The sequence below is a fragment of the Abramis brama genome, assembly GCF_963993115.1.
Source record: "Abramis brama genome assembly, chromosome: 13".
Classification (NCBI taxonomy): Eukaryota; Metazoa; Chordata; class Actinopteri; order Cypriniformes; family Leuciscidae; genus Abramis; species Abramis brama.
In genome coordinates this window covers 33536213-33548683 of record NC_139975.1, presented here as the reverse complement: position 1 = coordinate 33548683, position 12471 = coordinate 33536213, and the positions used below count along the sequence as shown (strand labels likewise).

Genomic DNA, 12471 nt, shown 5'->3' with positions numbered 1-12471 from the left:
TTCACCATCACGAGAGACCGGGTTGTTCATCAGCGTCCCTGCACTACCAAGAGCGATTGTTCCTGGACACTGGATCTGACTACTCATTACTTTACTGCTGACTTTATCTTCAATAAACTGCGTTTACTTGATATTAAATTCACTGTTTTACTGACCATAACAACTATAGGCCTAAATGTATATTTTATTAAACTTGTCTTGTTTTACAGGATTAAATTATCTAATGTTTTTTTTTATTATCTTATGCTACATATTATAACTTAATTCTTTAATCATTTAATTAAATCCAGAATATGCTTGAAAGCACAAATAAAATAAAACTATACATCCAGTCTGTCTTCAGGAAAAAGCGGAATAAACAAAGCTATTATGTTAAGACAGTGTCTTTTTTACGAACTGCTCCCTTTTACAGGGGCAATCCAGAATCATAATCTAAATTACAGGCAAAAGGTCAATCACACGGGCGAACAATCCAAATGAGAAACAGGGCAGAAAACACAGGCAAAAAGTGTAATCCAGAAAAAAGGCAGCTAATCAGCCTTATTTTTATTTGTATCAAATTAGGCCAGTGTACATTGTTATGTGAAAGTTATGAATAGTCTTAAAGAAAAAAATTGATGAATAACTTATAAGACTAGTTTCAGCGGTTTATGCAAACAGCCCCAGAAGTTTCAAAAGATCATCAGAAACTCCACCCTCTTACAAAACCTTCCAGGAACTGACTAGTCTTATTATTTCTACCTTTCATTTTTCCTGAAAGCCAAAACAAGTTGTGAAATACAGAGGAGGACACATTATATTAGGATTTTGTGTATTTCTGAATGAACCATTAGATTTTAATTGAAATAGTTGTTTATTCTTTAAACCAAAGTTCAGAAAGTAAAAGTAAATTGTAGATCATTGGATCTTTTACAAGACGAGGAAATGGATTCAAAATCTGTGGAAGAGCTTTCTTGTCCTGTTTGCAGTGAAATCTTCAAGACTCCTGTTATTCTGTCCTGTAGTCACAGTATTTGTAAAGACTGTCTACAACAGTTCTGGAAAAATAAGAAAACTCAGGAGTGTCCTGTCTGCAGGAGAAGATCATCTAGACGTGAACCTCCAGTTAATCTCACATTAAAAAACTTGTGTGAGTCGTTCCTGAAGGAGAGAAATGAGAAACGTTCATCAAGATCTGAGGAGATCTGCAGTTCACACAGTGAGAAACTCAAACTCTTCTGTCTGGAGGACAAACAGGCTGTGTGTTTAGTGTGCAGAGACTCAGAGAAACACACCAATCACACATTCAGACCCATCAGTGAAGTGGTTTCATCTTACAAGGTAAAACTAATGTCTCTCATTTCATATGCTAAATACAGTGCTAAACAGAAACAGTATTATTTGTGTATACAATAGACCAGTAAATATTTTTACTTAGACTAAATCTCTCTGACTTACTACTGATATCAAATCCGGCAATAATCTTAAACCCTCTGATGTTTAAATCTTCTTAAAAGTAACAGCAGAAAATAGAAATGTCATGGGTTATTCATATATATTTTTTTCATCTTAACCTGTAGGAGGAATTTAATACAGCACTGACGTCCTTACAAAACAAGCTCAAACATGGAGAAGAAATGAAGAAAAAGTGTGATGACAGAATTGAACACATCAAGGTAAGGATATAAAGAGTTAAACACTCAACATTATTATTGGCATTAGTGGAGTGTGTGTTCATACAGCGCTGACTGAAGTGAATGTGATTTGATTTCAGTTTCAAGCTGAGCACACAGAGCGTCAGATTAAAGAAGAGTTTGAGAAGCTTCATCGGTTTCTCAGAGACGAAGAAGAAGCTACAATCACTGCACTGAGAGAGGAAGAGGAGCAGAAGAAGCAGAGGATGAAGGAGAAGCTGGAGGAGATGAACACACACATCTCAGCTCTTTCACACACAATCAGAGACATGGAGGAGATGATGAAAGACAGTGACGTCTCGTTTATAAAGGTGACAAATCAATCTGGCTTCATTCTTTGTGCATAAAACAACTTGTATAGAGAGACTCATTGACAATGAGAGTGTTTGATAAGATATTAAAATGTTTTCAAACTCTATATTTTCCAGAACTTTAATGCCTCAATGGAAAGGTAAGTGAGCTGCTCGTATCTCTTCTCTCAGTGGATCTGAACTCAAATTCACTGCAGTTCTGACTCCTGAATGTTCCTCAGAGTCCAGATCTCACAGCCGGATCCACAGATGAGTTCTGGAGCTTTGATTCATTTGTCGCGTTATCTGGGTAACCTGCCGTTCAGAGTCTGGAAGAAGATGCTGGAAACTGTCCAACACAGTGAGTCTCAGCAGATTTAACACCAGTGCAGAAGATAGTTCAGATATAAACACACACAACATCAACATTTGATAGAAATATATTTAATAATCACTTGAATTACTAAGTTAATCTGAACTGCATTTCAGAAAATCATCAGATCATACAGCGAACTCAGAATGAAATATCTATTCCTCATGGTTTATGTTTATGTACAGTATTAGGATACAATAGTGTTTATTCAATACTGATATTAAACCTGAAGCCTCAATCCATTCTGACAGTAACTGAGAGACAGAGGCGGAAAGTAACAAATTACATTTACTGGCGTTTCGTAATTGAGTCGTTTTTGTGTGTACTTCTACTTTTTTAAGTAGTTTTTAAAATCTGTAAACTTTTACTTAAGTACGTTTTGTTTGAAGTATTGTACTTCGCTACATTTGAAATCATATGCATTAATGAGCAAAAAAAAAAAGTGATGCAGACCCAGCTGAAAGTGAGCCGTCGAATTCTTATAAAGCGAACCATGGTCAGTATGGAAATAATTTGGATGTAGAAAAAACGCGTGGTTGTCCTCGAGGATAGATATCCAATTTGCAAAAAATGTGGCTGCAAAAAGAGGAAACAAAGAACAGCATCGCTCTGTGCAGATAAAGGTATGTGGTCCAATATTTCAGTCCCCCAGACCTTTTAAGGTGGTGGTTCACCAAAATGAAATATTAAAAGCTTTCCACAATGAATAAAAAAAATTGAATTTAAATAATTTTTATCATAAAATAATGTCTTGTTTCTATTGTAAACTCAGCATTTTGTCAGGTTCATTCTCTGGTACTTCACTGAATTTGTACTTAGAAAATATTTAACAAATTGTACACAGCGTAAAATTTTGTTGGCAATGTGGTAAGTATTTATTAGTGTTACTTTCTTGTGAAAAAACAAACAAAAAAACCCCAAGATATTTGATAAAAAACAGACTGTGATATTTGTGATGTCCGTCAGTCTGAACTCAACCCTGTCACGCCAACTATTCTCTGTCTATAATAATTTAGACTCCCCCATATGTGACATAATTGACCAGAAATGACATCATTCAGGTATTTTTAACAGTGTTGCTTAAGATGGTAAGCATCATACTTTTTATTAATATTTTTGAGGCCTATTATAGTCAAGGGAGGGCACTGTCAAGCTTAACAACTCAACCCCATCACATAAAAATTAAGATGGGGGGATGATAAATAATTTTATTTTAATCCATAAATATATACAATGTCCTTGTTTCATTGCTGCCATGTATGTTCTACTCTCCTACACTACAAGACGAGCAGTGGCCATTTTGTGCAAAAAAACTCAACCTCACATATCTGTATATTTCTCATTATTTCGGGGTTTAAAACTTGTGACAGGGTTGAGTTTTTCACTTAATTTATGTGAATATTAAAGCTCAAAAAGACTGCCATGTAAATATATAATGTGATCGACATGTCTCTGTGTGAATGAGATGTGCCGCTTCGTCTACTACTCAAGCACTTGACGCGCTCATGGTGTTTTCAGCGTCTCATAAACAATATGAGGACATTAATAATGAGCATTTCCAGAGCAGCTCTGAGAGAACGGCTAATGAGCATTTTCATCATTTTATTTGAGAAAAAACAGTCAAATAGACTCTGAAACGTCTCGGTTACGTATGTAACCCTCGTTCCCTGAGTGGGAACAGAGACGTTACGTCAGTGATGACGAAATGGGGGTTTCGCATAGAAAGCCTATCCTCTTCGAGATATAGAAAACGAGCCAATGGCATTGGAAATGCCTTGGGTCTGCGGAATTTGCATGCGTAACTCCGCCCTACCTTGTGGGTATATAAGGAAGTACGCCGGCATAGCGCAGTTATGTTTTCACGCTGAGGAGCCGAGACTGAACTCAGGCATTGCCAGCAGTACAGCGGAAGTGGCAGGGAGACGTAACCGTCTCAGGGAACGAGGGTTACATACATAACCGAGATGTTCCCTTTCGTGGTCACTGCGAGTTACGTCAGTGACGACGAAATGGGGGTTCCCAGTCTAATCACTCCACCTCTTGGCTGTCTTCCAGTGCCCTGCGTAAGTCTGAGATCCCTGTCGTGAGACTGGCACGGACGAAGGACTCCTACTTAACAGAGGAATACCAAGGTACACTGGAAAGCATATCTCAGCGGAAATATCTACACTCTTACAATACAATACAATCAGTGCCAACCCGAAGAGGGTGGACTTACAGAATACACATATGACCCGGAGGGGCTGCATATGGAGAATCTCTGGGGTATCCAGCCGCAGGTGGAATATTTCAACCCCAGGGGTGGCAAGGTGGCTTGCCAAGGGAAAGGCACATGCTCAGAGAGGCTTACAGTGGAAATACAGATGTGGGGGTCGCCCAGGGGGGAAACCATGCACATGGAGGCACCTAGCCAAGCGCTAAAGCTGCCAGTGGCATAACTCTGGCGTTGACGTCAACAGTGCTGGAGGAACTCAGGGCTTATTAGGCTCACCTGAGGAAATTATTGCACGTATCCCATCCATGGAGAGGAATAGCGAGCAAGCGAAGACACCTGAGCAGAATCTAGTACCGGCTGGTTGAAGCGAGTACATGAGAAGAAACTGGCTCCACTCTGAGATTGTAGAATCTCGCAAATGTTTTAGGTGTTGCCCAGCCTGCAGCTCTGTCTGCCAGCGAAGCGCCATGTGCTAGAGCCCAAGAGGAGGCCACACTCCGGGTGGAGTGGGCCGTCACACCAAGGGGGCACGGTCGACCTTGCTGCTGGTATGCCAAAGCAATGGCGTCCACTATTCAGTGAGACAACCTTTGCTTGGAGAGAGCCTTTCCCTTCAGCTTCCCACCATGACAGACAAAGAGCTGATCTGAGGTCCTGAAACACTGCGTTCTGTCTATGTAAGCACGGAGGGCGCGTACTGGACAGAGCAGTGCAAAGGCTGGGTCTGCCTCCTCCGATGGCAGCGCTTGCAGGTTCACCACCTGATCTCGAAAGGGTGTGGTAGGAACCTTGGGCACATATCCAGGCTGGGGTCTCAGGATCATGTGAGAATTAGCTGGCCCGAATTCCAGGCACGCTTCGTCAATGGAGAATGCCTGCAGGTCCCCTACCCTCTTGATGGAGGCAAATGCAACCCGGAGCGCTGTCTTCATTGACATGAACTTAAGCTCCACAGATTGCAGAGGCTCAAAGGGAGCACTCTGCAGGGCAGTTAGCACTACTGAGAGGTCCCAAGAGGGTACGAGAGGAGGGCAAGGAGGATTCAGTCTCCTCGCTCCTCTAAGGAACCATGATGCTCTAGCGGAAGTGATGGTAGCCACCACCACTGGTGGTAGGGTACTCAAACCTGCCTCCCGTGTGGAGGTTCCAAAAATCGGGATGAGGGTGCCACAGGGTGCCCCGTCCCTGAGAAAGCAGGTCCTTGCTCAGGGGAATTGGCCAGGGAGGTGCTGTCGCGAGGAGTACAAGTTCGGAGAAGCAGGCCCGGGTGGGCCAGTGTGGCGCGACCAAAATGACCTGCTGCTCGTCCTCCCTGATCTTGCACAGGCCCCGCGGCCAGCTGTGCGCCAGTGAATCCGTGCCGAGCGTGCCCCTGGTCAGGGAATAGAACAGGTCGCAGTGGGACGAGTCGTGGGAGGCAAACAGGTCTACCTGTGCGTCCCCGAACTTATCCCAAATCAGCTGAACCGACCGGGGATGGAGTCTCCATTCTCCTGGGAGAGGCCGAAGCCGTGAGAGCTCATCGGCTGTACAGTTCAGGTCTCCCGGAACATAAATGGCTCGAAGCGACCTCAGATGCTTCTGACTCCATAGGATTAGGTGGCGGGCGAGTTGCGACATACAGCGGGAGTGTAGACCACCTTGTCTGTTGATGTACGCTACTGTCGTAGTATTGTCTGATCGGACTAGTACCTGCTGACCCTTGAGCAACGCATGGAAGCGGTGCAGAGCTAGACGTACAGCCAGCAACTCGAGGCAATTGACATGCCAAAGGCGCTAGGGTCCTGTCCAGGAGCCCGCGGCAACATGTCCATTGCACATGGCGTCCCAGCCCGTGGTGGAGGCATCTGTTGATACAACAACATGCCTGGAAACTCGTTCTAAGGGCACTCCGGCCCGTAGAAAACTGAGGTTTGATCACGGGGTGAAGGTCTGACGGCAGGCCAGAGTCACTGAGACTCGGAACATGCCGTGTTGCCATGCCCACCTCGGGACTCGATCGCGTAGCCAAAGCTGAAGCGGTTTCATATGAAACAATCCGAGCGGCGTTGCTGCGGCTGCGGATGCCATATGCCCCAGGAGCCTCTGAAAAGTTTCAGTGGAACCGCACTCTTGCGCTCGATTTGGCGGAGGCAAGTCAGCAGTGGCAACCGAGTCGTCATGGCAACCGAGTCGATTTCTATACCGAGAAAAGAGTATGCTCTTCTCCCAGTTGACCCGAAGGCCCAGACGAGCTAGGTGCCGGAGCACAAGGTCCCTGTGTTCGCAAACCTGGTCTTGAGAGTAAGCTAGAATCAGCCAGTCGTCGAGATAGTTCAGGATGTGAACCCCGTGTTCCCGGAAGGGAACAAGGGCTGCCTCGACGACTTTCGTGAAGACGCGAGGAGACAGGGCTAGCCCGAAAGGGAGAACCGCGTACTGGTATGCCTGCCCCTCAAAGGAAACCGTAGGAACGGTCTGTGTCGAGGAAGAATGGAGACATGGAAGTAGGCATCCTTCAGGTCAATTGCTGAGAAACAAACCTGCAGCTGCACACATTCGAAAATGCATTTGGCCGTGAGCATCTTGAATGGCATCCTGTGAAGGGAGCGGATCAAGATGCGCAGGTCCAGGATTGGCCGTAACCCACCGGATTTCTTTGGGACAATGAAGTAAGGGCTGTAGAAGCTGGACCTCATTTCAGCTGGACAACTTCTCGATTGCGCCCTTCGCCAGTAGGGTAGCAACCTCCGCTCTCATGATAGGGGCATTGCCACCGACCATAGTGAAGCGGACTCCCCTGAAGCGAGGAGGAGACCGTGCGAACTAAATCGCGTAGCCGAGCCTGATAGTTCGGGCGACCCAGCGGGACAGGTTGGGTAGCTCTTACCAGACTCCCAAGAACTATACCAGCGGGGTCATGCGAACCACAGACGTCCCCTCGGTGGTGCAGCGAAGCAGAATGACCGGGCCAGACGTGGGGGCACGGTCATTGGCCGCGTCCTGACAGAGGAGACCAGGGAAGGACCAGCGTTCCGCGGGGCTCTGCTCTGCCAGGGGTCTGGCGACACTTTGGTGGCCATCACCTGACCTAGGGAGCGTGCGGTCACTTAAGTCGCCCGGAGAGCGAGGTGCGAGGCATGCAGCTCATTGAAGAGCCCTGGGTCAGTCCTACCCTCGTGTATGTCCCTGAGCATCTGGGCCTGGTAGACCTGCAGAGTGGCCATGGCATGCAGTTAGGCGGCTGCCTGTCCCGCAGCTCTGTAGGATTCCAGTGTACCCATTGGCAGCGGCCCCGTCGAGGAGAGGAAAGGCGGAGAAGGCCGACGAACGATCACGGGAAGACAGTGGTGCCTTCCAGGACCTCGTAACCTCCTCATGCACATCCGGGAAGAATGGCATTGGGGTTGGACGCTGAGGGGACTCTTCCTCGTGAGAGGTCATTGAGTCTCGACCGAAGTGTCATGATGGTCATGTTCCCGCAAATTCATCCACAAACGCTGCCTTGGCGTGATCAACGCCCAAACACACAAGACAGCGATTGTGCCCATCAGAGTCAGAAACTGATCGACCACAACCAGAAGTGCACGGGCGAGTGCACTTCTCTTTTTGTGAGAGGAAAACTCCACGGATGTTGAAGCGCACAGGGAGAACACACTCACTGGCAAATCACTGCACAGATCAGCAGGCAATGTGAACTCGCTGAAAACGCCGTCAAACCAACACCGGAGAGTCGCTCGTCTCGAAGAGTGTAGAGAAAGAGGATGAAAACTCAGGAATGGCTTGTGGAGTGAAGAACTGATCTCGGCTCCGAAGCGAAAACATAACTGTGTTATGCCGGCGTACTTCCTTATATACCCACGAGGTAGGGCGGAGTTACGCATGCAAATCCCGCAGACCCAAGGCATTTCCAATGCCATTAGCTTGTTTTCTATATCTCGAAGAGGATAGGCTTTCTATGCGAAACCCCCATTTTGTCGTCACTGACGTAACTCGCAGTGACCCCGAAAGGGAACAGGTCTTCACTACAACCCGTCAAAATTAAAGTTTAACTAGGAGAAATTATGACAGAAATATATTACTATTGTACGCCTATAATAGAAGGTACTTCTCAAAATAATAATTACATCAACAATAATACAATTTATTTAAAAATTATTTGAAGAATATATTTGTTGTCCATGGTTTAACCCTCTGGGGTCTGAGGTGTTTTCTGGCCCTGGAGGTGTTCTGACATGCTCTGACAATTGTGCTTATTTCTGTTACTTGTGACATTTTCATGGCTAAAGTCTGATTAAACTGTATTTAGCACAAACTCTGCTACAATAATATATCAGCAGCATGTATGTAAAAGTTTGTAGTTTTGAGATAATGACGTTTATGCGTGGTTTGTGAAAATACAAAAAACAATTGTCACTGAAATAAGGCCATGAAACCCATACTGATTATTTCTTCACAAGACTTTTAAAAATTGTATCACATAGCCTAGAATATTTGCTCCAAAACTATGTGAAAATCATCCTGACTGCTCATTCAGATAAGACAATATATTGATTTAAAAATTGTAAGACGTGTTTTGTGTAAGAAAGCTTTATGCGGGAGGCGTAAACACATCATTAATATGTATTGTTTTCACACCTGAGAAAGACAACAACCTTCCCTAACAGCCCTATTAGGAGCTATCAGGCCCTGTCATTCTGAGCAACCTTGCACAAAGAATGAGGAGATTTAAAAAATATTGTACATACTGTTTTCCATTTTCACTTTACCATGTTTATGCTCATGTGAATGTTGAAGTCAGCAGGACTCAGTGGCCTCATCTGGTCCCTGTATAAAAAAATATTAAAAAAACAACCTGTGAACATGCTGATATCAAGAGAAACTAGGGCTGTATGGTTAAAATGTTTTTTTTTTTTCTGGTTAAAATTGCTTTTTAAAATTCACAGAATACACACACAAATGTTTCCAACAATATATAATGAACACTGTTGTGCCTTGTAGGCATAGGCTACACGCAGTGCTGCATAAAATAATAATAACAATAACCTATAGCAGCCTATAAATCTTCCAAAAGATTTCAGTAACAACTACACTAGAGAAAAATAGATTGATTATCCTATGTTACTTCAAATGTTTCCATTCGTTATGATGATATGAAATGAGATAATAGTAAAAACATGAAGCCTAATGTTTGGTGCGTTTTGTTTTTCAAACGCGATTGCGCTCCAAAATATGAAACATTCAAACGCACGGCGCTCCAAAATATGATACATTCAAACGCGATCACGCTCAAATATAAAACATTATGGTTACCATATTATACATCTACGTTTGAGCAGATATCCACAAACACAGTAAAGTAAACACGGGTCTAAATATTATAATATTCACCTTATATCTAGCAACAGTTCACCTGCAATGTAAAGTTTATGCAACAATAACTAACTAATAATTAAGAATTTCTTACCTTACATCTTTTTTGTCTTCAAATCGCGTTCTTCTTCTTCTTCTGAGGTAAATCCAATGTAAGCTCAGGCGCGTCTTCCAAACTCGACGAAAAGCAGAGACTTGTGAAGTTTTTTCGTGCTTTGTTTTTGAGGTAACGAGCGTGTTCGCGTTCCATGTGGAGATTTGCATGTGAATCTCTTTTGCGCGTGTGGGTGTGGTCAAATTAAAAATAATGAGCAAGCGTTTGAGATACTGGACATCTTGTTGGTTTTATACAAATTACTTAAACAGAGAATATTTGTTTTCAGTTTGAATTCGATGATTTAAAAGTACACACTTAAATGTTTATAAAGGTATATGGCTCATAAATGTGTGACAAGTATTCGCTGAGTTTTGTTTCACTTTATAGACGTGCTCAAGAAAAAAAGTTCACCGCGACGGAGAGGCAGAAAACACACCCTGTTTATTTTCTTTATTTTACAAAAGCACAATGTTTTGATTTGATTGTAAGTGGACACATACAAAAGTAGAAATATCACAGATTCTTTTTTCATATTTCTTTTTTCTGTATGACCATACATGACGGAGTAATTTAAGTTTATTGTGCTACAATGTGAAAAAAATCCAGCAAAACGCGCGGGCGCGTTTGCCGACCCCAGAGGGTTAATTTAGTAAATCTGTTTTGTAGCACTTCCCCAAAAAATAAAAGGATAAAAGTTTAAATTTTCATTTGATTACCACTGTTTTTGGTTTTTGATCATATGTATTAAATTATAAAAAAAACATAAATTTTCTGAATAAAATACATTTCTTAGGACTCTATTCTTAAACATTTTAATAAATTATTAATGTTAAAAAATAAGTTGTTAATCTAATTCATTATCAAGTATTGAATTTAGTTGATTAGACATGTTTTATTGAAATTTTAATAAACAAAACAAACAAATGGATTCAAGTTTGTAATAATGAAAGCATTTGTTCAACCAAAAAAACTGTTTTCATTCATCTAAATGTCATTTTAACTGATGATAATAATAATAATGTAATAATACTGTTTATATATTTAATAATTGATTAATACCGGAAACCGTGATATTTTCGGAGACGTTGTCATACTGTGAAAATCTCATCCCGTTACAACCCTACACATGAGAGTCGCCACCACACCCCCGCTGTGAAAAAGTAACTCAAGAACTTTTACTCTGAGCAAATACTTGAGTAGAATATTTTATTACTCTTTCCACCTCTGCTGATAATCCACTGTTATGATAGCATGATTTATGATCTTTTTCAACAAGTCAAGTCTTTATATGTGTTTTACATTTACATTTAAATACATCATATTTTATCCTGTAATCTGATGTTATTCTCTTTGCAGCTCCGTTGACTCTGGATCCAAACACAGCATATCGTCGTCTCACACTCTCTGCTGATCTGACCAGTGTGTCGGTCAGTCGTGTAGATAAAACACTTCCTGATAATCCAGAGAGGTTTGACTGGTATCCATGTGTCCTGGGATCTGAGGGCTTTAACTCAGGAACACACTGCTGGGATGTGGAGGTTGGTGACAGTAAACACTGGATTCTTGGAATAACAACAGCATCAAACCAAAGGAAGGGAGAGGCTTTCTTTAAGTCTAATGTCTGGTGTGTGCAGTACATGAACAGCAAATACGGCTCACAATCCCCAGAGAAACCCTACACTGTCTTTACTGTTAGACAGAAGCTTCAGCGTGTGAGAGTTCAGCTGGACTATGACAAAGGAACAGTGTCATTCTCTGATCCTGTAACTAAAGACTGTCTGCGCAGATTCAAGACATCCTTCACAGAGACTGTCTTTCCATTCTTATTTAATTACTGCACAACTTCTCCTCTGAGGATCTTACCAGTTAAACTGTTTATCACAGCAGAAAATCACAGTTAAATCTGCTTCTGCTTCTAGATTAATACAGTTTTGCAAATTATGCTTCAATAATAACACTGTAATCAAAGGGTCTCATTGATCAATCACAATTAAATGTAAAATTTAAAGACAACTTTTAACCCTTGTATTTCCTTAAGGACATGTTTGTGCACAATATCTACAATATCTCTCAATATGCGTGTGTGTATTTTTATTGGAATTTTCTTATTTCATTACATGTTTTTCTCTTTCAGGTTTTAATTTTTTTTAAATCATTGTTCCTGTGTTTCCTTTCATAAATCACTGGGTACACAAAATATTTACACTCAGGACCTTAAAGGAACACTCCACCCATTTGCATTAAGCTTTGCAATGTTAGAAACCCAGTCATACTATTGAATGGTCGTGCAACATTTTCCCCTGAGACGAGAGAAATCTGTATTTACCTCTTTACACTTCCTCCTACAATGACACAAAAATCGTCATTTTGCGTCATTGTCGGAGGAAGTGTAAGAGGGGGGGATTTCTGTTAAGACTACAAGCACTAGTTCCCACCCTTTCAAACCAGCCCATAGGGGGTTGGACCTAATG

At 42.3% G+C, this 12471-nt stretch overlaps 1 protein-coding gene across 1 annotated transcript; it reads left to right on the top strand.

Moving 5' to 3' along the window:
* Positions 1–924: 924 nt before the first annotated feature.
* LOC311095490 (nuclear factor 7, brain-like) lies at positions 925–11949 on the top strand (the record flags this gene model as incomplete). The annotated part of the gene is made up of 6 exons (XM_084134024.1): positions 925–1320; positions 1560–1655; positions 1754–1984; positions 2102–2124; positions 2206–2324; positions 11357–11949. The coding sequence occupies 6 exons, from the start codon at positions 925–927 to the stop codon at positions 11899–11901; spliced, it is 1410 nt and encodes a 469-aa protein (XP_083990150.1). The 3' UTR covers positions 11902–11949.
* Positions 11950–12471: the final 522 nt, after the last annotated feature.